The sequence below is a fragment of the Tursiops truncatus genome, chromosome 1, assembly GCF_011762595.2.
Source record: "Tursiops truncatus isolate mTurTru1 chromosome 1, mTurTru1.mat.Y, whole genome shotgun sequence".
NCBI lineage: Eukaryota > Metazoa > Chordata > Mammalia > Artiodactyla > Delphinidae > Tursiops > Tursiops truncatus.
This window is the reverse complement of record NC_047034.1, coordinates 176,994,167-177,018,352: the sequence shown is the minus strand read 5'-3', so window position 1 is coordinate 177,018,352 and position 24,186 is coordinate 176,994,167. Positions and strand designations below refer to the sequence as shown.

The window sequence follows — 24,186 nt, the reverse complement described above, 5'->3', positions numbered from 1 at the left end:
TACGAAAGCCTCTAGCTCTGCTGTGTGTGTGTAGGGGGCACTGCCTCTTTCTCCCGACACCCTTTCCCGTCCACCTTCAGGGCCCCTCGGTGTTCGCTATGCACCTGAACACATGCAGAGGCTTCCCCAACCTTAAATCTTAAAAATCTCAACTTCGCGACCACCTCATCTCTCACTCCTCCCCTTCTTTCAGCAAATATCGTCTGAGCGGCCTCCTCCATGCCAGGCTCTTCTAGGCAGTGGGGATTCCGGGATAAACAGAACTGGCCAAACCCCTGCCCTTACGGGGCTGACACTCCAGTGCAGCCAAGCTGTTTGAAGGAGCAGGGAATGCCCCCCGCCTTCCACCGGCTCACAGAAAAGCAGCACGTCTTGGTGAAAAGTGATCATATTTGTTTTATTGAGTATACAAAGGCAATTCTATTGTCCTCTAATAATATAATTTGGGAACAATAATCTCTGACTTGGTTAAAGTCTCCATAGGGACCTGCTTCCCAGATTCCTAGACTTCATCACTCACGACATCATACTTTTCAAAACTAGTGTTTCTGGAGATGGATCTGACAAGAGGATGGATTCCACCCTGAACATGGGCCCGTGGCCCCCGGAAGACTACGGGATTGGAGAAGAACTAGTTTCTTTGGCCACGTTTGAGTCCTTCCATCTCAACACCATGGTAATGGCTTTCATTATAAGAGCCGGTGTTGCCAGGAGCCACACAATGGCTGACCCAGCATGGCTGAGGGACAGCTGCCCGGCATGCCTTGGCGTTGGTGATGGGTCAACCTGGAAAGAGACAGCCTGCCTTTAAGGACTGCACAGAAGCCCTTACGACAGTCTCATCAGGGTCTGCCTTCCACACCGGACTTGTCCTAGTTCTGGATTCATAGCCCAGGAGGGAAGCTTCACGCAGACCTGATTCACAGGCTCTTCCTCTCGAGTTACTGCCCCGCAGTAGAGGGCGGAAAGTCCTTTAGCTCCTCCTTTTCTGGGTGCACCTCTGACATTTTGTTCATCTTGGTGAAGATCTCATTGATTTCTATGAAGGTCTTGGACTTGGTCTCGGGGACAACCAGGAAGGTGTAGATGGTGGTGAGAACACATATCATGGCAAAAATGATAAAGCTGTAAGCTCCGAGGCCCACCTGTGGGAGGGGAGAGGGTTCGCGTTCTTGAAAAGGTTCTCGATTTACTGCTTGAGTATTTTGGGCCTCTGGGGCCCCTGGGTGGCACTTACTTGAATGAATGGGAAGATCAAGCCCACAGTGAAGTTGGAGAGCCAGTGGACACTGCCCCCCACCATGTAGGCGGCCGGCCGGGAGGACTGCAGGAAGATCTCGGTGATGAGCAGTGCGGGGATGGGACCTGGGGAAGAAGAGGAAGAGCTGTCTTCCCTGCCGGCCGAGCAAGCCCACAGAGGGTCCTGGAGCCCCTGCCCGTGCAAGGTTCCAGAGGCATCCGGCCCAAGGCGGAGCGGTGTGTCTCCAGGACTCCTGGTCTCGTGGAGAAGCAGTGTGAGAAGGCACCTAGCAAGAGTCGGACACAACAGGTGACATCCTGTGATGTCCCTAAAGGGGGCCCATGACCACCTGTAAGGCTCTCTGTGCCGACCACACGGGCACCGTGCTCCAGCCTACACAGGCTGCTTTACCGTCCTCGCTCAAAGCCCTCTGCCACAAGAACACAGGCAGAGAAGCCATTTGGGCCGAATTCGCCCCTCCCTGGAGCCTCTCTAAGGAGCTCAGGTCAGCAGTTTCTGGGGCTGGTGGTACAGGAGGGGGCAGTGAAACCACAGAACCAGCTCTGGGGTACATACTGGGCCCAAGGGCATGTCCTATGACATAGGAGATGATGCAGGCGATGCTGACGTAGGGCATCCAGGATATTGTGTCCTGTGGGGAGAAAACAGAGTTGGATCACACCTGGCAAAGCGGAGACAACCTGGGACGGGAGCGTCAGGACTCTCGGTTCCCGAAGGGCCAGTAGCTCTGCCTGGGTTGGGAAGGCGGGCGCCAGGCACCTCCTTCTACAAGCAGCGCCACCTGGATGCCCCTGGAATACCGGCTGGAAGTGGGAAGTGCGCTGCTGGGGCGGGGATCGGGGCTGCACGGGATCCCCAAGCAGCGGACTCGCGCATGCGCACGAGGGCGCAAGCCCCCCCCAAGGCGCCCCCTTCCTCACCTGCAGAGACAGGGCGGCGGTCAGCACGCAGCAGGCGGTGAAGCAGATGGAGAAGCCTAGGAGGAGCAGGAATCTCCTCCCCAGGAGCTCCACCACGAAAACCTGGAGGGAAAGGGCGAGGAAACGTGGGAGGCTCAGCAGGCCCACCTCCCCTGTGCGCCCACCCGCTCGTGTGTGTGTGTGTGTGTGTGTGTGTGTGTGTGTGTGTGTGTCCTTGAATGGCCAGCGGGCCTCCGCACTGCGCAGTCCAGGGGCCCCATTTGTCACATGGTGGCCCTGGCACAGGTAGTTGTCCCCAGTGTGAGACGTTGGAGAAGAGCCGCCTCTCACGGCGGTAGCTTCCGGAGTGGACGGTGGGGACGGGCCTCCATCTTTGGGGCCACAGGCTACCGCCCCACCCCCCCACCCCCGCCAAGAGACAGGCTGGCATCTGAGGACAGCCCAGAGGCTAGAGAGGAGGGACCGAGGGGCACGTCGCCACTGAGCTCCGGGCTCCTTCCTGGGCCAAGACTCCCCACTCTCAAGGTGCCCTCCATCCTGGTGGCAGACAGGGACTCGGCTCCCGGGGACACTCACGGCGCAGACGGTCATCAGCACGTTGACCGCGCCTGTGCCCGCCGTCACGTACTGGACATCCTGTGCCCTCACCCCGGCGCTCAGGTAGATCTGGTCTGCGTAGTAGTAGATCTGGAAGGCCACCCCCGAGGCTGGTGAGGCCGGCCGGGCAGCCTGGACCCCTCGGCGGATCCCTCCCCGACCCCGACCCCGTGCCTGCCCGCTGCCCCGGCCCCGGCTGCCCTGGTACCGCGTTCACTCCCGACAGCTGCTGGCCGCCCATGAGGACGACGATGGAGATGACCTGCCACCGCAGGGACCTCATTCTCAGCAGCTTCAGCACGGAGATGAAGCCCGCGGCCTTCTCGGCCCTGTCCTCCTCCCAGATCTCCTGTGTCTCGGCGTCCACGTCGTCCCAGCCTCGCAGTTCCCTCAGCGCTGGGGGAGGGAGCAGGGAGGGCGCTGGGGGCTGAATCACGCAACCGCCCGCCCCCCAGCAAAGATGCCGCAACCTGCGTCGTCGTTTCTTCCGGTCTCCGGGGAAAGCCTTACCGGTTTTGGCAGCCACGTCATCTTTCTTCTGAATGAGCAGGTACCTGGGGCTCTCGGGGAAGAAGGGCAACAGAAGGAGCTGCAGTGCCGCGGGGATCCCGGTCACGCCGAGGAGGATGGGCCAGCCTGCAAGGAAACCAGTCCTACGTGAGAACTGGCGCCCAGCCTCGTCTCCTGCTTCTCTCTGCCTCCAGCCCCACGGAGCCGCTCTGGCCCATTATCCTGATTGGTTTTCTTTGGAGCTGGAGTTCCTTTCTTCTCTTCCGTCCCCAGCACCTAGGATGGCGCCTAACCAAGAGCGGACACTCTAAATACTTAGAGAATGGAAGCTGACGAACAGCCACTACCCACCTATCAGACGAACCAAGTGAAAACTTCTGACAACACCAAGCACTGACGAGAATGTGGGCAGGTGGGAAGTGTCCACACCGCTGTGTGGACACGTGGCATCTTTAGGGGACAGTCTGGCAGGAGCTAGTGATGCTGGACACCCACGTGCTCTAACCCAGCAGTCCCGCTCAGGAACGCACGCCTGGGCCACCAGGACACCGGAAGGACAAGGGCAGGGCAGCACTGATTATAGAAACAAAACCCAGAAACAAGGCGAATGTCCACACAGTAGAATGGACGCATACATCTTGGTTCATTCGTAAGATGGAATTTTATACTGTGGTGAAAATGAAGCAAGTCAGGACAGGAGCCAATCCCACCAATGTGATGTTGGGTGCAGTGTGGTTCCACACGATGTGGTCCCATCGTATTAAGTCCGGAAACAGGGAAAATTAACTCTGTCTTCTAGAAAAGTGGTGAAACTCTTCTAGGGAAGAGTGAGGCTGCGATGATCATAAATGTTGGCACAGTGGCTCCCTTTGGGGGCGGGAAGGCTGTGACTGAGGGGCGCACAGGGGGCCGGCGTGGTTCTAGTTCCGGGCCCTTATGTATGTTACATCACTCAATAGAAACGGTTAAATAAGTGAATGAGTGGTTCAGGCTCCTTCTAGGAGCTGTGAATGCCCGACTCACCCCCTTTTCTCCTATGCAGGAGGTGATAACTGCAGACATCTGCGTGCCAGGCACTAGAGTCTAACGGCTTTTCACATGTAGCCCACTTCCCCATCATAGCAATGTCTGGAGGCAGGTACCAGGATCAACCCCATGTTACACCTGCAAACACTGAGGCATGGAGGGCATGTAGCTCCCTTGCCCGAGATCAGTTATTTAGGAGCAAAGCCGAGATTCGAACTCAGGCACATTGAACCCTGAATCCCCATCCTCCCAACCTTCTCCCACCTCTTGGCTCTGAATCCAGGGCCTGGCTGATCTGGGTCCCCCTTCTATCACCCTTGCACGGACTACAGTGAGTATGGACGTGCCAGCCATTCGGGCCGTTGCCATCTGCCCTCTGGCCCCCACCCCGCCCCCGACACTGAAACTCTTCTCATGAGATCTCAGTGACCGCTAACTGCCAAACCCAGACACCCTGTTCCAATCTTGACCCCCGTGACTTCTATGCAGCCTTTGTGCTGTGACTGCCCACTCGCTTCCAAGAACTCTGACTATTCTCTCTGGCCTTCCTTCCTTCTTCACTGAGTACCTAGTATGTGCCATGAATTGCACCGGAGACACAAAGATGAGGAAGGCCAAGCCCTGCCCTCCACACTCTTGTCTAGAGGAGGGTACCGAGGGCTGGTTAGTCACCATGAAGGATGGAGGGACAAAGTGAGAGTCCACCACCACACCTGCAGCTCCCTGCATGCACAAAGAACTTTATGCTTCCATCCCCTCTGCCCACATCTGGAATGCTGGTCCTACCCGGCCCCCCAAGCCCAGGCCCTCTCTGAGACCCCCTCCCTGGGTGGAACCATGGCTGCCTCCCACACACCACAGAGCACTTCGCAGGCGCCAGGGATCCGTGGCTGTTTCTGGGTGCAGCTGGTTGGTTACGTGCCATCAGCGGGGGACAGGAACCTAGCTCCTCCACTCCTGGGCCCAGCTCTTTACAAGGGCGATTGAAAGGTGGGAGAGCTGGTAGTTAAACTCGGACTCAGGCCTGCACTGCCTGCATTTGTGTCCTAAGGAGACATTGCACATGTGATCCAACTTCTCTATGCCTCAGGTTCTGCACCTGTAAAATGGGTATAGTAGTAGTACATGCTTCATAGGTTGTTTGGAGGATTAAATGGCTTATATAAAAGACATCATGTCTGGCCCATATGTTTTGACTGGTGCTTTGTTAGTGGTGATTTCCCTTTCAGAGGTTCGAGACCCAAGACGAAGAAAAGGGAGGTCATGCAAGAACAACGCCAGTTATGAGTTGCTGTGCACCTGCTGTGTGCCAGGCCCCAGGCTCTTGGGGTGGGGGGATGTGCGGCTCTGAAGTCTGGGTCTGGTGTGGATACCAGCCCTGAGACTCACCACCTCACCCACGGAGGCTGGGTCTTGTGACCCTCTTTCCTGGTCTGTGATGGGATGATCGCGGGCCCCTGGGCAGCTGCATTGCTGGGAGGCTCCAGTGCAATGGTGCCGGAGGCCTTAAGCACAGAGCCTGGCACCCTGGTGGCCGTCATTACCACGCCCCGGGTCCCTGTGTGACAGCCACCAAGCAACAAGAGAAAGATAGCAGCACCTCCTGCGCCCTCACAACTCCCTCATCCGTGTCCCAAGAGGGTCTAGAGAACGTCAGTCTGTCCCCACCAGCTTGTTCAGGCCCGCTCTGGGCAACCTCCAGCTCAGCACCGTGGGGTCAGGGCTGTGCAGGGGCCCCGTCGCTTAGAGAGAAAAGACCAGCTCATAGGAACGGGCTGGGGGTCTGAGGTGTCCTGAGCTCACCTGCTTCGTTTGCGAGGAGACTCCGAAGACCCAAGATCTGGGCCGCAAGGATGCCGACGGTGATGAAGAGCTGGGGCACCACCCCCAGGGCCCCCCGCAGGTTCTTAGGGGCCAGCTCCCCTAAGTACATAGGGACGACATTGGAAGACAGACCTGGGAGGGAGGGTGAAATAAAGACACCATCAGGAAACATTAATCTGGCAGGGATGAGCTCTGTCTTCAAACACATTTATTCTTCCTCAGCAATCGCATTAGCTGGGCTGAAACTGTCTCAGAACTGCAGGACTAAGCAAACCACCCCTCTTGCAATTCTTAGGCCTTTTAACTTTAAGAGAAAATAGTCTGACCAAAGAAGTTCATGGACAGTGCGTTTGCTTCCAGACTGGTGTCACCTGGGGACACAGGCCACCCGGGCCTCAGGTCTTCCCTCCTGATTGGCTTGGTCTCGGAGAGGAAAAGCCTCGGTGTGGTTAGACTCTCTCTCCTCTCTTGCTCCTTCGGGGGGAAACCTGTTACTAAAAGGCCAAGGACCCCTGCCCACCAGCTTTACCTTCTGAGACTGTATATTACATAATAGGCTGATGCACAGACATCGAAGCACAAGCTTTATTTGTCAGTAAGCAATGAAAACTTAAATATATATTGTAGACTAACTGCATTCTGGGATTTGTGTAATGACTGAACTACTTCTGACTCCTCAGTATTTGATCTTGTTGGTTTTCCCGTCTTACTGATATCTGACCCCCTTATGAATAGGTGAAACAATTTAATAGGCTCTAAAGTATTTTCACAGATATTATCCCATTTAGTTCTCCTCAAAGTCCAATGAAAGGTTGGGGGTCTGGGAGGAAGGTCAGACGGGTTGTTACTGGTCCAAGTATCGCACGTGGAGCCAGAGGCAAGCTGGTGCTCAGAGAGACGTGGGGTCTGAGAGGGAGGCTGTGGCCAAGGGCAGACCAAGGGAGACAGTGTGGGGTGAGGGGAGGCTGGAGCCACTGGTGATGGGAGGGTATTTTATAGCACTGAGATAAGAGGAAACTGACGGCCAAGTTTTCAGCTCTGCAATTCTGCTCAAGGGCATCTCTGCTTAGTATTTTATTATTATTATTTTTGGCTTTTTTTTTAACATCTTTATTGGAGTCTGATTGCTTTACAATGTTGTGTTAGTTTCTGCTGTATAACAAAGTGAATCAGCTATACATATACATATATCCCTATATCTCCTCCCTCTTGCGTCTCCCTCCCACCCTCCCTATCCCACCCCTCTAGGTGGTCACAAAGCACTGAGCTGATCTCCCTGTGCTATGTGGCTGCTTCCCACTAGCTATCTATTTTACATTCGGTAGTTTATATATGTCCATGCCACTTTCTCACTTCATCCCAGCTTATCCTTCCCCCTCCCCGTGTCCTCAAGTCCATTCTCTACGTCTGCGTCTTTATTCCTGTTCTGCCCCTAGATTCTTCAGAACCTTTTTTTTTTTTAAGATTCCATATATATGTGTTAGCGTACGGTATTTGTTTTTCTCTTTCTGACTTATTTGACTCTGTATGACAGACTCTAGGTCCATCCACCTCACTACAAATAACTCAATTTCGTTTCTTTTTATGGCTGAGTAATATTCCATTGTATATATGTGCCACATCTTCTCTATCCATTCATCTGTCGATGGACACTTAGGTTGCTTCCGTGTCCTGGCTATTGTAAATAGAGCTGCAATGAACACTGTGGTACTTGACTCTTTTTGAATTATGGTTTTCTCAGGGTATATGCTCAGTAGTGGGATTCTGCTTCATATTTTAAAAGGGGCATCACAGTTCATTAATTAATACCAATTCTTTCTGATTTTCACACAGAGACAGACAGTCTTTAGAGCAGCTCCTAGGTGTCTTGTGTGGTGGATGGGGGGGACACTGCAGGCCCAGTGCCCAAAGGGCTATGGAGAAAGCGAGGCCCTCATGTTGCCCGGTCACCATTCAGGCCCTGGTGGTCGCTTCTCAAGTCCAAGTGCTTCTGAACTTAGTTAATAGCAACACTGGAGAGACAAACACCAGGAGGTTTGTGAAGAGATGGGATTCCCTTCATGTCGGTGGAGAACAGTCTCATTCTGTCTTAAAAACAACTCCATGGGGCAACCCCCGGCCAGCCTGTTCTGACACCAAAGCCAGAGAAGCAGCTTTTAAAGTTTAAATTCCGTTAGTGAAAGTCTGAAGCGTTCTTATCAAAGGTGTTGACTAACAGCAAACCAGCAAACTGAGCATCTGGGGGTCCAAGCTGCATTGACCCTGAGCCCCCTTGGTCAGAGTGGCCGTTTACTTCGTTTTTAGGGTGTCTAAGTACCACGGGGCTTGATGACACCCTTTCCTGACTTTTCAGGAAATACGTGAAGGAATGAACAGCAAATAGATTAGGCTTCTGCTGGAGTTCTTCAAGTATGACCTGAAGACACAGGGGGTTCCTGACCCCTTTCAGGGGGTCTGTGAGATCAAAACTGTTTTCAGAACCGTCCTGAGATGTTACTTGTCCTTTTCATTCTCGTTCCCTGACCAGTTTTCCAGAGATCACACGCCCTCTGACGTCACACCAACAGAACACAGAAGCAGGTTTGAGAACCTGGCTGTCTTCTGTTAAGTCAGACACTCAAGAGATTTGCAAAAATGTAAAGCAATACCACTAAATTGTTTTGCTTTAGAAACTAGAATTATTTTCATAAAGACATGTAATGGGCTTCTTAGTGCTATCTTAAAATGAATTAATACCTTTCTTGGTTGCAATTTCTAACATGGTAAATATTGATCAGTATAACCCATACGAGCTCCTTAGAAGCCTCAATAATTTTAAGAGTGTAAAGGGGTCCTGAGGCCAAAAAGTTTGAGAACTGTTGACCAGAAGTCATGCTTATTTAAAAGCAAAGGTTGGCTGGGAATTCCCTGGCGGTCCAGTGGTTAGGACTCCGTGCTTTCACTGCCGAGGGCCTGGGTTCAATCCCTGGCTGGGGAATTAAGATCCGGAAAGCTGTGTGGCATGGCCAAAAAAAAAAAAAAAAAAAACAAAGGTTGGGATGTTAAACTGTGATTTTTCTATTGGAGCCTAACATTTCTTTTTTGGAACCAGCTCTGAATTGTTGGCTGGCAATAGAAACGTCACAGCACCTGTCCGCTGCTGACAACTTCCAGGAATCGTCCATTTTTCATAACGCTGAGCCCGGCTGCAGGGAAAAAGTGCAGGAGCAGGGCCAGGCACCTCGGGACTCCTGGCCAGATGGTAGATGAATGTCCGGTGCTCTCAGGGAAAGCTAGAATGAATGAAGTTTGCCAGGGGGCCCATCAGTCCCTCCTTGAGGTGACCTCTTCTGTCTTCGGGAATCTTGTTTTCCTCTTCATCTCCCCAGCCCTGCAATCCCTCGCCACTTCCCCCAATACCAGGCTCCTTGCTGTCTCCTCTATTGTCAGTAAACTCCAGGGAAGGGGTTTACTGACATCCAGCCAAATTATCCCTTCTTCATCCCTATCCCTGTGTTTGGAAGGAGAACGAGTCACTTGAAAATGCCACAGCCTGGTGGGGGGCGAGTGAAGTGTCCAGGGTGCAGCATTTCCAGGGGCGCTTACCCTTGGGGGCCCACCCTGCAGTGCACGGCCCCGAGAGTGGGCACCTCGCTTGCCTCGACGGCCCTGGCCCTTCTGCCTACAGAGGAAGCCAACCTGAAGGAAGGCCACGGCATGGCTGAACAATGTCTCTCCAGTCTGAAGCCATCATGGGGGAACTTTCTATAACCAGGGAAACCCGGCCTAGGCAGAATGGCTTTGGAGAGGTTACTACCATTAACTCTTTTCTGGTAGAGGGATTCATGCATCTGATAATTTCTCAAGCTTTTTGGACCACAACTCATGGTGCAAAATACAGAAATACATTTTACATCCAACTTGGTTCTCACATATGTATAAAGATAAAGAACTGAAACAACGTTTCAAAAGACAATCCTTGGGCTTCCCTGGTGGCGCAGTGGTTGGGAGTCCGCCTGCCAATGCAGGGGGCGTGGGTTCATGCCCCGGTCCGGGAAGATCCCACATGCTGTGGAGCGGCTGGGCCGAGAGGCCCGCGTACCACACACAAAAAAAGACAATCCTTATCTTTACTACATGTGACACAGTCTACCCTAGTTAAAAGCAAAAAAAAAGAAAATACTGTTTGCTGATCCACCAACTGATCCTGAGACAGGCTGGGATCTGGGACCCTTTGCTGCGGTGTTTGCACCTGGACAAACATCTCCTTGAGCAACAAGCTGCAGAGAAACTATAAGGGACTAAAAATAACTGTGTGCATGTGTAGTTGGGGCAAATTATGGACAAAAAGGCCAAAGAAAACCCAACTGTCACCTCTGAAGAGCCAGGGGAAAACACTGGATGTCTTGAGCAAAAGCAGTGTACTGCGCATGCCCCCTGCACTCAACAGCACAAAGGGGTGGGCAAAACACCCAAGCCACCCCTCTGGCCTGATGCCTGGACACACCTCTTCCCTCACCCCATATAAGGAACGAGCTCGCCCCCCACCTCGGGGAGTGAGCAAGGGAACCTGTTACTTGTTTTTGCTCCCTCCTGCGGCTGCAGGGACCACAACAAAGCCTTGCCTGTATTTCTTGTCTGGCCTCTAGCCAATTTCTGTTGATTGGGGAAGGCCAAGAACCCTGGTCAGTATCAGTCCCAGCCTGCAGTTTAGAAAACATTGAGATAAAGGACTGGTTGGAAGGACCAGTCCTGTCCTAAGATTCTGTATCTCAGTCTTTCAAAGAACAGCTTTCTTCACAGGAAACTCCACAGTGAAGATCTGCCCGCGGTCCACACACATCCCTATCACGCAGGGGCTTAAGCGTCTACCCACAGCAGAGGTGTAGGAACAGCGTGACCCTATATGCTTCAGAGATCCCAGACTGGTTCAGACACCAGGTGCCTGTTCTCCCTCCCTCTGACCATCCCGAATCACAGAATGGTTTACCTGCACATATTCCCACCAAAAGTCTGGCCACAATTATCATCTCAAATGACTTGGCAACTTCACTGCATCCCATTAAGATCGCAGGCACGATGGAAAAGATGTTGTTGAACAGCAAGGTTCCTTTTCTGCAGAGGACAAAATACCAGTCGGTTTGGTTTAAGGATCTGCCACTCCTTTAACAAATGTTTGCCGAGCACCTACTCAGTTGCAGCAGTTGCTGTTGTGTTGTTCGATTTGCTGTTGACCTAAGATGGATACAGGTCCAGTGCATGGCCTGGTGTGGGAATATTCTCTGTGGGAGCAGATGTAAATGACCCAATGCAGAGGGCATCAGTAGTGAGGAGCAGAGGGAAAGGCTCCCATATTACAATACAGTAAAGGGTTCTGCAACCATAAACTAACATGATTTTAGTGTAATCTTGAAACCCAGACTGGATGAGGACATTAAAGGAAAGGTTTAGGCCAATCTCACCTATCAACATAGATGTGAAAATCCTAAATGAAATATTAGCCAATTGAATTCAACAGCATATATAGGACTCTTTCAAGGTTAAAAACACCATATTAAAGATTGTACTGGGGAAAAATATAGGATTATCAATTGAAGTAGCAAAACAAGTCAATAAAATTTGATATCTATCATGATTTAAAAGAAAACCTTAACAAACTATAAAAATGAGGGAACTTATGTAAGCTGATAAAGGGTATCTCCTGAAAACCTATAAAAAAATCAAACTTAATAAAACTTACAAAACAGTCCAATTTAAGTCAAGACTGGAGTAGGACTTGGGCCCTGGAGAGCCAGACAAAGGCAAAGGGAAAGCTTCTCTGGAGAAGCCCCTCCCATTGGGCTCCCCAGGAGTCCCCCAGCCAGGGACCCCCACCCCCTGAGATGAAGCGTCACCATTACAGGACACACAAGACAATCCAACACCTGCAAGAGGCCGCACATACAAACAGCACAGCTTCAGACAACAGGATTAGATAGAAGCCATCAAATATGTTTTAAATGAGTGGTGTCATAAAATAAGGAATCAAAAGCGTACTATAGAAAGAACAAGAACATGCATAAAGCAGAACTACCCAAAACAATAGCAAAAAAGATAGATTTTAAAAGCAAATGAATAAAACTTAGAAATGAAAAATATAGTCATTGAAATAAAAACGTACTAGGTGAATTGCAGCTGAGGAAAGAATTAATGAATAGGAAGGCAGACCTGAGGAAGTTACATAGAAAGCAACAGAGAGAGAGAGAGAGAAGATGGGAAGTATGACCTATTAAGATAGGGAGGATTATAATATCACTAGTCACAGTAGCCAGAAGGTGGAAGCAACCCAGATGTCCATCGACAGATGAATGGATAAACTAAATGTAGTATATTCATACAACAGTATTATTCAGCCTTAAAAAGGAAAGAGATTCTGAATGCACCTTGAGGGCATTAGGCTAAGTGAGATAACCCAGTCACAAAAGGACAAATCTCGTAGGATTCATTCATATAAGGTCCTTAGAGTAGTCAAATGCACAGAGACAGAAAGTTGATTGGTGACTTATGGGAAGATAAGAAAGGGGAGTTATTGTTTAATGGGTACATGGTGTCCATTTTTGTAAGATGAAAATTATAGAGATGGGTGGTGGTGATGGGTGCAGAACAGTGTGAATGTATTTAATGCCAAAAACCTGTACACTGGACTTCCCTGGTGGCGCAGTGGTTAAGAAGCCACCTGCCAATGCAGGGGACACAGGTTCGAGCCCTGGTCCGGGAAGATCCCACATGCCGCGGAGCAACTAAGCCCATGCGCCACAACTACTGAGCCTGCGCTCTAGAGCCTGCAGGCCACAACTACCGAGCCCGCGTGCCACAACTACTGAGCTCGTGTGCCTAGAGCCCATGCTCCACAACAAGAGAAGTGACAGCAGTGAGAAGCCCGCGCACCACAACAAGAGTAGCCCCCACTCGCCGCAACTAGAGAAAGCCCGCGTGCAGCAATGAAGACCCAAAAAGCCAAGGAAATAAATAAATTAAATAATAATAAATAAATAAGGCAACGGATTGAGAAGGCATGTGCCGGATACAAGAGTACAGTGTGGACGTTACTTGCACAATGTGCTCAGAAGTGAAATTTCCTCCCAGCACCCTCTGTGCCTCCTTTTCCCATGTGTGACGAGGGGATGGGGCTTTTGTAAGGATTAGTGCAATTAGTATCCCCTAAAAGCACTTAGGATAGAGGCTGGCAAGTAGGAACCCATCAATTAATTGTTAGCTGCTACTGATATTTAAATAACACTGATAAATCTTTAAGAAAACCACAAACAACTGAATAGCATTTATCACATTTTCAATTGGACTAGCAACTGTCAGCTCCATCTTCAGACCAGACGGCTAGTCCTTCACTCAGGAGAAGCATCCTGCAGATCTGTGACTTGACTGACGCTCTGCCCACCGGTGGTCCACAAGGAGAACTGTGCGTTCAACACCAACCTCCCAGCAAGACTTCAGGACCTTAGATCCTGAACCACAGCTTGTATGTTTCTATTCTCAGATTCTTTTTGAAAAAGACCGGAGAAGGCACCAAGGTCTGGGGTCTGGCCTTGAGCTCACTAGATCTGGGGCTGAGAACGGGCACTTTACCTCAACCCGCCTCCGCGTGCCCATCCTCGAAGGGAGGGGCCTGGAGGGGAAGAACTCTTAAATACTGTTCATAACAAGGCTGCTTGCTCTCTCACGCCCATGGAATTTACCAGGGGGGTGGGAGGGCTTAAGGACCTTTCTTGGAATCAAATACAGAATCTCTGATGCTTCTAGAATTAGGGGCAAAGATTTAAGCTCTGCTCTTGCCACTGATGACACTCACAGTGAGGGTCGCCCTGGGACCACACGGTCTCACACTGAAGGGCTTGACATTAATCTCAGCCATTTCAGAGTTTCACAGGAATTTAATTTGGGCTGCATTTTGCCTGTAACTGGATTCCAAGGTGAAAGAACAGAGCAGTTAGCTTGTGTTCATTTAAGAAGCAGAGCTCAGGAGCACCAGTCTATGGTCTGAACTGGGCCTGATGTCTTGGCCATGCCATCTGGCATTTGACTCTTCTAAAGGCCAGAAGGAAGTTTTGGAAAGGACGATTTCAAGGCAAGAGAGGGTAAGAGCGGGAGTGAGTCCTGATCTCTGAAGCACTCTCTGCTCTTTCCATGCCCACCCCAGACCCTGAGACCCATCACCCCCACCCAGCTCCAGCCCTGAGACCTTCATTGCCTAAGTCCCCAAACACTTGGTCAATGGCTGGTCTTCTTAACCACATTAGGAAACAACCAGCAGGGAAGCCCAGGAAACAGAAATCATCGCAGCAATCATTACCTGGTTTTATGATAATGATTTCTGCTTTAGGCCCAGGTTTTAAACTCTGATGCGGTCTATGAGTTTCAGGGAGTTGAACATTCACCTTGCCTTACCTGCCTAATGTATTCACCAAGGGGCCGACCATGAGGGAGCCGAGGAAGCCTCCAAAGGGAAACATGGACACAGAAATCGACCACAGCAAGGTCAAGGAGAATTCGTTTATGTATTCACCGATTCTGTCATAGTAGGTCTCGTTATAAAATGCTTTCATGAGCTGGAGGGCAAAGCAAAACAGAACACCAAAATAATTTGAGCTGGTTTTGCAGAAAGAACAGTGTAAGTTGTTGGGCCACCCGATGGGATGAGCTGGGCATGTTGGAACATCAACACGATTAAGTGGAGGAGAGGAATGAAGATTAACAGCAATTAGCAGGGGGCACCCATGCCGGGGTGGGCGGCTGGGAGGCCTCTGATGGGCAAGCTGCCGGGGATGTTTTTTTTTTTTCTTTAAAGAATTTGGTTGGTTCTCTTTATTATTTATTTATTGATTTGGCCACGCCCCGCAGCATGTGGGATCTTAGTTTCCTGACAAGGGATCCAACCCGTGCCCCCTGCAATGGACGCTTGGAGTCTTAACCACTGGACCGCCAGGGAAGTCCCTGCCCAGGATGTTTCTAACCCCAGAAAGGAATGACTCCAGGCTTCCAATCACGGAATCAATGCTGGATGAGCCTGGCCCCTCCAGACTCTGCTGTGGATTACGAGGCTGCGGAAGATCAGAGTGCCCCCAAACCTACCCCCCACCCCTGGAGGCCAGCCCACCATGTGTCCAGCCAGGCCTGGCTCTCCACGAGAACCTGGTGTGTCCCCATGACCCTGTGCCTGTGCAAGTCCCTTGGGCTTGCGCTGTTTATTTCATGGGTTTCCCCCACCCTTCACTTGAGGTCCCACTGTGTGCCCTCAGTGTCTGTACAGTCCCACCCTAGTGGCCACCCGGGGAACCGGCTGCTCCAAACGCACCTCCCTGTTCCCGGGGGGCTGCGTCTCGCCCACCGTAGCGACCTACCTCGGCAGGGGAGTTAATAGCGGCCACGTTGTACCCATACTGGAAGGATGACCCAAAGGCAGCTATCAGCGTCGCCAGGGCAAGCACTGGTGTCAGCCTCTGCAGGAGAGATCACGGCTTTAGGTAAGGAAGCAACCCGGGCTTCCAGGGAGCTCCTGATTTACTCAGAGTCTTGCAGAAAGATGGATGTAATGGGATCTGAAGACCCGTGGTCTTTCAACCACTCCGTGTCTGGAAACCTACCCTCCACGCACCTTGGGTGGAGCAGGTTTCTTTGACCGTAGCACTTAAGCCTGGATAATCCTTTGTTGTGGGAGGCTGTCCTGTGTGCACTGTAGAGACACACCTCACCCCATCTGGGACAACCTAAATGTCTCCAGACATGGCTAAATGTCCCTGGGGGCAGGTGGGGAATCGCCCCTGGTTGAGAATCACTGGGTCTCAACAAAACCGAAGGGTCACCCCCTCAACACACCATCTAATGTCTGAGCTGCTCCTGCGACATTCCTGCGCGGGACTGCCTCTGCTGATTGCAGCAAATGCACTCAGGCACTGCTGCAAACACAAACCCCCCAAAAAGTCAGAGAGAAAATGTGAAAATTTTAAATTTTTTAGGGCCACTGATTAACTTCCTTTAGCCTCTGGACTGTTGCTCTAAGAGGCAGAAGGCATGGTGAAAGAAATATTTAAATATAGACTTCTGGGGACTCTTAAAACACACACATCCTGTGACGATATCCCCTTTGACACCTGGGTAACTGAACACTCATTTAAGACAATCTTTAATGACACGTGGGAATTCATTAGTAAAAGAATGAAAATTGGGAGAAAAATAAAAGTGGAAAGAGCTTTGCTCTTAGAATCTATGGATCTCAGTTTGAATTTGCTCACTGCCACTTTCTGGCTTAATTTCTGTGATCCTCAGTTTCCTTATCTTTAGCGTTAGGATAGTAACACCTCTCGGAGTTATTGCAAGGATTCATTATGGAAGCGTCTAGCTGTGGAGGTGAATCCACTGACTGGGGTGGGCCTGGGCTCTCTGAACCCACCACTGACGCCCTTCGTCCTGTACTACAACCGAGGTCCCCATCACATGAGGCTCAGCCCCTCTGGTGGCGAGCTGAGGTCCTCATGTCTCCCCTGGGCAGCATCCCCCCGAATCTAAGGGGGAACCTCTTGAGAGAGGCAAGTAGGAGCAGGACAGGCAGAGAAACAGTGGGCACCTGGGCCTCGCCTCATGCCCGGCGGGGACTGCTGAGCTAGTGACCCCCTCCCCGACCCCGCAGAGCAGGTGCAGGACCCGCAGGAGTCCTGGTCAAGAGCAGAACCGCAAGTGAAACTTTGCCCGTCTCACCTCTTCCACCAAATAATTAACAAATGCTTAATTCACAGGAAGTTTCTGGTAAAGATGATAAGAGCCACAGACAAGGCAGCCTATCAAGGAGCAGCGGGCTCTGGTTTCCAGTCTCTCCTCAGGCCCCACCACCCCCTCGGGCCAGGGGGCAGCAGGTGACAGAAGTGGGGGGAGCAGGGGATGGTGCCCAGGAGGGGAGGTGGGTTCCAGGGCTGTTGCTACACCATGTTTTCTAAAGGCAGGGGGTACACAAGTAGGCATACCCACCCCACCCCCAAAACCCCACCCAGGAGGTAGCATAGGGCCAACCATGTTACACTTCACCTCCTGAAGTGCTCTAGGTATTCATTCATTCACACATTGAGCACCCACTGTGAGCCAGCCATGGTTCTAGCTACTAGGGATATAGTGGAGAAGAAAACAAAGATCCCTGCCCTATAGCTGTCCTATTGCTTGATTTGGTGGAAGGGAGGAAGGAAGGAGGGGAGGGAAGGAGGTGAGGAAGGAAAAAAAAAGTTGATTAAAATTTCTCCTCTTCTAATTCCCTTCCCAGTAAATGATAAACTATAAATGCACCAGGCTTCATTCATACTGCAGGTGCAACTCCAACATTCTGCTTTGATGGGTCCTAAGGTTTGAAGTCCTTAGCAAAGCTCAGTGGGGGAGCTGGCTGGTGTCCCAGGCCTCATGCCCCAGACTGGGGCGATCCTGCCAGGTACGTGGATAGCCAGCTCTCTGACTGCTTTTATGGGATTCTAGCAAAAATTATCAGAGACCTCACGCTGTAGTCTCTAAGCCTAGAGCACATAATTCAACTTCTATTCCTTGGCTTCCTCCTTGAATTCAAGCCATAGGCACATTCTAAGAACCCGTAGGAATCAGGGCTCACCCTTTGTGGAAATAGCAAAGACATTCTGGGTAAGTTCTCAAGTTCTTACCGACCTTGCTGGTCCAAATGCCTTCATTCTTATGAAACAAAATTATTTTTAAGGCAGGAAAAGAAAAATTTAGCATAAAATTTTCTCTGCCATTTGAGCTACTATCCCCTCCCCTTTAGTGTGCATTAAGCGTATGCATTACACATTAACTAGATCCCCTTAGAAGACACAGGAATGCCTGCTCACACAAAAAAAGAAAAGAACAACAACAAACAATACCCTCCTGGTACCAGCAAGCTAAATCCTTAGGAGATAACATTCCTTTCCCAATCCAATATTGTGGCCCCAATCCAAGGGGCCACAATAACTCACTACTCACCTTGTTAGACTATGTAAACTGTCATATGTTACTTTGATGTATAACACTTTGTCTCAAAAATTATATAACTGTGCTCTGACTTCTAACAGGAAGAACAGTCCTAAGAGCTTTCTTTTTTTTTTTTTTTTTTTTTGCGGTACGCGGGCCTCTCACTGTTGTGGCCTCTCCCGTTGCGGAGCACAGGCTCCAGACGCTCAGGCTCAGCAGCCATGGCTCACGAGCCCAGCCGCTCCGCGGCATGTGGGATCTTCCCAGACCGGGGCACGAACCCGCATCCCCTGCATCAGCAGGCGGACTCTCAACCACTGCGCCACCAGGGAAGCCCCCTCAGGGCTTTCTGAAAGACTGGCTGCCAGGTTATAATCCTCAAGTTGGGTCGAATAAAAATTTCCTTTCTTTCTTAGATTGACCGTTGATTAATTTTTTTCATGGACGGTGCAATAAACGTTGCATTGCATATTTATTGACAGCTGTCTATGATCTGTGTACCATGCTGTAGTCCAGTGAGCAAAACAGCTGCCCTCAAGAAGACTGTGGTCCAATGGGAAAGACAGACATGTTTTTAAAACTTCCTAATAATTTAATAATGAAACTAGAACTGGAGTAAGTTTTATGAAGAAAATCCACAGAAGTGGTTAAAGAGGGGAGTCAGGAAAGTGACTGAGAGAGGATGGGGGCCCGGGTAGGGTAGTGGCTGAGGCAGGGGAGCAAGAGGTACCAGCTTTGAGGACTATTTAGGAAGTAAAATCAAGGGATTCGGTACCCCTTGAGAAAAATGGAAATCAAAACCACAACGTGATACCACTTCTCACTCATTAGGATGGTCAAAACCAACAAGACAGGTAAATGTGTTTAGGAGGATGTTGAGAAAATTGGGACCCTCTCACATTGCTTATGGGATTGTAGAATGGTGCAGCCACTTCGGAAAAGAGGCCGGCAGTTCCTCAAAAAGTTAAACACAGCGTAAACATATGACCCAGCAATTCCGCTCCTAGGTATATACCCAAGAGAATGAAAACACATATTCATGCAAACTTGATCACAAATGTTCATGGCAGCATTTTCATCATAACCAAAAAGCGGAAACAACCCAAATGTCTATGAGCTGATGAACTGATAAGCAGAATGTGGGCTATTCATGCAATGGAATATTATTTGGCCATGAAAAGGAATGAAGCACTGATACTCGCTACCAAGTGGATGAACCTTGAACACAAGCTACGTGAAAGAAGCCAGTCACAGAAGACCACCTGGTTCCATCGATGTGAAATGTTCCCAATAGGCAGATCCACAGAGACAGAGATAAATCAGCGATTGCCCAGGGCTGGGGGAGAAGAGGAGGCGATGCGGGGAAATGCGGAGTGACTGCCAGTGGGTAGGGGGTTTCTTTTAGGGGTGACGAAAATGTTCTAAAATTGATTGTGGTGATGGATACACAACTCTGTGAATAGATATTGAATTATATACTTTAAAGGGGTGAATTGTATGGTCTGGGAGTTATAGTCTCAATAAAGTTACTATATAAAAAAGGCATGTAAGAGAAATTCAGGGCTTAAGCTTTCTTTTTCTTTCTCCTCTTTTCCTTTTCTTTCCTTTCCAAGAGGGGAAAAAAAAGAATTTGGTACTGGGCAGGATTAGGGCATGAGGGAGGATGTCCAGGTCTCCGACCATCTTATTGAAAATGACAAATGGCTCAGTGGCCTCAAGACATGAGAGGGGACCCTCCTCAGAGGCCAAGGGAAGCCGGGACTATGAACTGTGCTTTTGAGAAAAACTAGGAACCAAATCCCTCATGCCCAAGGTAAACTGGCTTCCTGTTTTTCAAAATGCTGAGAACATTCTGAGACTTCAGTGAAGCAGCCACCTTCAGGGCTAGCCTTCTGACAGGGTGTGATTCAAGCTCTCTGGGAAGAAGGCCCCACCCAAACCATTTCTCTCTTAGGAATTTGTCTCCAGTTTCTCTCTCTACCACCAGAGAGACACTCTCAGTCTCAGACTTTTCTTTGTCAGGCGTCTCCAGTCAGAATGCAAATATGCCTGGAAAAGTGAGTCCCTATGAATTATTAACACTGTAAGTCACTCTATCACACTATGGAATGAACCCAAAGTTTCACAAACATTCCTTGAGGTCCGAGTGACGAGGGGAGAGAGGAGAGACAAACGTCATAACATTTTAGAGCTGGAGGGGCCAGGTGTTGTCGCTGCGGGGGGTTTACAGCGTGGCCACTGCAGCCCAAGAGCAAGGGGTTGCATCCTGCCTCTCCTGCTGCTGGCTGTGTGGCCTAGGGCCAGCTACTAAACCTCTCTGTGTCTTGGCTCCTTCATCTGTACAATGGGGACAATGATACTGCCTTCCTCACAGGACTGATATGGGGAATAAGTGAGTTCATATATGTGAAACAGGCCTGCAGCTGGCTCGTGGTGGTACACACTCCAAGCATTACACACTATATCACGGTTTGCTATCAATATTAATTATTAACAGTGAGGACCCAGACGGGAAGTTAGTAGCTCAACGACACTCAACTAGTTGGTGGTGGAGACACTCCACGAAAAATTCTGTTTTCACTTTCCAAAGCATTTTGGCATGTTTTTCTAATCATCTTATTTGTTTCTTTCAGGCCAAGAGTCCTTTTTCCCGGCGGAAAGTCCTTGATGCCCACCAGATTCATGTCTTTTCTCTTTACATATGAGGAACCCAAAGTCCAGTGAGGCCGTGGTCACACAGCCACCAGGGGACAGCCAGCCAGGCCCTCCCCACCAGCCCTGCGCGGCCCCTGGGCAGCCCAGCCTCTGTGGCCTGAGCTGCCGCCCCGCTTCCACTCAGCTCCTAAATCCCTCCTTGGCTTTACTTTGTGGTTTGAAGGTTCTTTTACAGTCACCACTGGAATAGTTCTGTTTTGACGTCTCCTGGGACACCCGGCGTATATTCACCCAAAGGGCCAGGTCTGCCCTCAGGCACCTGGGAAGGGGCAGCCTGCATCCCCCTGGATGGATCCCTGGAGGAGGCCCCCTTCCTTGGGGGACTGCAGGAGCAGGTGGCTGTGATCAGCCCATATCTTTTGCACGTGACCGTTGAATCATCTCCTTTCAAAATGTATCGTGCGTTTTCAGGGACCACCACGCAGGGTGTTTCTGTTCTTTTGCAGCCCCACCTGGGGGCACAGCTGGGCGGTGCACTTCTTTTGAAGAGACGGCACAGACCAGACCAGGGCCCCCCTGACCCCCAAATCCCTGAGTTCTTATTACCTCACAGCTCGTTTTCTATAACGTAGAGGCGATAACATTTGACCTAACATGTTCTTGTTGTCATGAAGTCCACAAGACAATCCCTGTGGAGTGATGCAGTAATCTCTAAAGCAGGCAATCTCGTGGGCGAGCGTGCTACTGGCATCTAGTGAGTAGACACCAGGGATGCTTCTCAACATTCTACAACACCCAGGCCGGCCCCCCATGGCCAAGAACTATCCGGCCCCCAAAGTCAGTAGTGCTCTGCTCTAAAGGATGGTCACAAAATAATAACACTTATGGGGGATCCACTCTGTGCCAGGTAATTTACACCCATGATCTCATTTACTTGTTCTAGCATCCCTCTGAGGTGGTATGGTTATTATTCCCATTTTATAGGTGAGAAAACCAAGGCACAGAGCAGTTAAATAACTTGCCCAAGTTCCCACAGCTAGAATAGGATGGAGCAGGAATGGATCCCAGGTACTTCTACCTCTCAGACCTGTCCTTAATCTGTGAGCTACAGAGCATGGACCCAACCTGTCTACGGCAAGGCTCTCCTGTCCACGACTGAATAAATAATAATTTGCACAAATAAGTACCTCCCCCATCAATATAAGCAGTTGCTGTTGTGATGAATAAAATGCAAATTTCTTAAAAGTGTTAATAAATTTATGTTACCTTTCTGTCCTTATGCATTTTCCTCAATCAAAAGACTCTAGGACTTCCCTGGTGGCGCAGTGGTTAAGAATCCGCCTGCCAATGCAGGGGACACGGGTTCGAGCCCTGGTCCGGGAAGATCCCACATGCCGTGGAGCAACTAAGCCCGTGTGCCACAACTACTGAGCCTGCATGCTGCAACTACTGAAGCCCGCGCGCCTAGAGCCCGTGCTCTGCAATAAGAGAAGCCACCGCAATGAGAAGCCCCTGCATCGCAACGAAGAGTAGCCCCCGCTCGCCACAACTAGAGAAAGCCCATGCGCAGCAACGAAGACCCAACGCAGCAAAAAAATAAATAAATAAAAATTTAAAAAATTTATTTAAAAAAAGACTCTAAAAGTACAACAGCAATTATATGGAGGGCAAGGGTGGGTGGGAAGAGGTGCAGAAAAATCTTTCGTCTCTAAAAAAAAAGGATTCTGATTATCTAAAAGGGAGGGAAACTCTGCTACAGATCTGAGTTCAATTCAAATCCTGCAACATCTTTTCTATCTTCTTTTCGTACTGGCTTAGTTCTTCACCTGCTGAAAAGGTTAGTGAAAATGCCCTGAAGCGAAAATCAAAACAAATCAAAAAACTCTCACAGGCCCTACTGTAAGGATTTTGTTGCTGGTTTCCGAAGCCCTTCACCTCAAGTTCTTACGGTGAGGGAAGTTGTGACAAACTCTTCCTTTGAGTCTCATCATTTCGGTTCCAGCCCAAAGAACCTCTAAATCTCAATATGTCCAAATGTCTCCTCTCTCTAGTGCCTGTGAAAGTCCAGCTGCTGGGTGAGCTCTGAGGGGCAGGTGCCCCAGTGGTCCTCGCCGTGCACAGAGCTCCGAAGGGCATCCCCAGCAACGCCGAACAGGCCCTGCCGTGGGGCTGCCGCTTGCTGTCTGGACAGCAAACTTACCCCTTCCCTCCTGACTGCGTCCTCTTGCTCCATCTTTGCTCTGGAAGCGCAGGGTCCTGCTTATTTCCTTTCAGCCCAAATAACAAATGCACTGAATGGCGAGAGAAGACATTCTGGCTGTACTTTGGCCAAGCCAGGTAACAGCCAATAGCATTTTTATAGGCGGGCTAAGGCAGAATAACCCTTTCGGGAACCCAGAGGTTTGTCTCGTTTTCGCTTCTTCTTTTAAGGGAGATGTCTGGGGTCTAACTCAGCAAGTGGGCACCCCCCAGGGACTGCAGGCGCAGTGCCTTCCCGATTGGGACAGTCTGCGGTATTTCCTTACTGCGAAAGTCAGGCTCGTGGTGAGTGACTGGAAGGGTTATTTCCGTCACAAACACATGGAAAGCAGCAGGTTCCAGTGACCCTACAACACAGCAGGTAACATGGGGGCAGGAGGTGGGGTCCTTAGAGGCTTCTCAGGAGTGGTCCCTGGCAGGAAGCCTGCAGCCAAATCTCTCCACTAGGAAGTCGGCTTTTGCCCAAACTACCACGCAACACTTTTCTCAGAAAGTTTATTTTCCTTTTTAAGGAACTCAGAGTCGCCTAGAGATGAGATTTTCCGTGTAATCATCACTATTGCAAAAGCAGTAAATATTTCAAATCCCTTTATCTGCAGGGCAGGGAAAGTGAGTCACAGCTGCTCGTCTGGGTCCTCCATGCGTGGCCAGGCCCCTGTCGGCCCCCTGTGCTCAGCACGTGTGCGGCTGCCATGCGGCCACCACACCAGGTCAAGTGGCCAAAATCCAGGGCAGGCTCGCAAAGCCGATGGGCTTTCATCTTTACAGGACACGTTCCCTGTTTTATTTGCTGTGGCGCAAATCCAGTTAATGTAGTCACATCTTCCCCTGTTCACCTTCAAATGACAGTTAACTGGGGGTCCACTGTGTGTCGGGCACTGGTCTTGGCATCAGTGGCAAACTCGGGAATTGTCATCAGGTTTCTCTGTGTGGGAGGCTGAGAGGAAGGTGACAGCGTGTGTGTGTGTGTGTGTGTGTGTGTGTGTGTGTGTGTGTGTGTGTGTTGGTCCCTGCTTCCCCATTCACGTGGGGGGGGTGGTTTGGGGGGATAGGGAGGTGTTGGGAGCAGTGGGGGGCGGGACTGACCGTTTCCTTTCTCTAACTTCATTTCCTGTCCTTTTTCTCCTGGGTCACAGCCCTAATACCATGATTTCCCACTGA

At 50.3% G+C, this 24,186-nt stretch overlaps 1 protein-coding gene across 3 annotated transcripts in view; it reads right to left on the bottom strand.

The window, feature by feature from the left end:
- Positions 1-381: 381 nt before the first annotated feature.
- SLC2A5 (solute carrier family 2 member 5) overlaps positions 382-24,186 on the bottom strand; it is a 59,878-nt gene continuing 36,073 nt past the window's right edge. For all 3 annotated transcript variants that reach the window (XM_073796561.1, XM_033843729.2, XM_073796564.1), the window contains 11 exons: positions 15,513-15,611; positions 14,560-14,720; positions 11,108-11,232; positions 6,118-6,270; positions 3,289-3,414; positions 2,987-3,174; positions 2,758-2,868; positions 2,182-2,283; positions 1,817-1,892; positions 1,238-1,365; positions 382-1,145 (listed from right to left, as the gene is read on the bottom strand). In XM_073796561.1, coding sequence (XP_073652662.1) covers positions 942-1,145; positions 1,238-1,365; positions 1,817-1,892; positions 2,182-2,283; positions 2,758-2,868; positions 2,987-3,174; positions 3,289-3,414; positions 6,118-6,270; positions 11,108-11,232; positions 14,560-14,720; positions 15,513-15,611 — 1,473 coding nt within the window. In that variant the 3' untranslated portion in view covers positions 382-941. The remainder of the gene's footprint in view (positions 1,146-1,237; positions 1,366-1,816; positions 1,893-2,181; positions 2,284-2,757; positions 2,869-2,986; positions 3,175-3,288; positions 3,415-6,117; positions 6,271-11,107; positions 11,233-14,559; positions 14,721-15,512; positions 15,612-24,186) is intronic.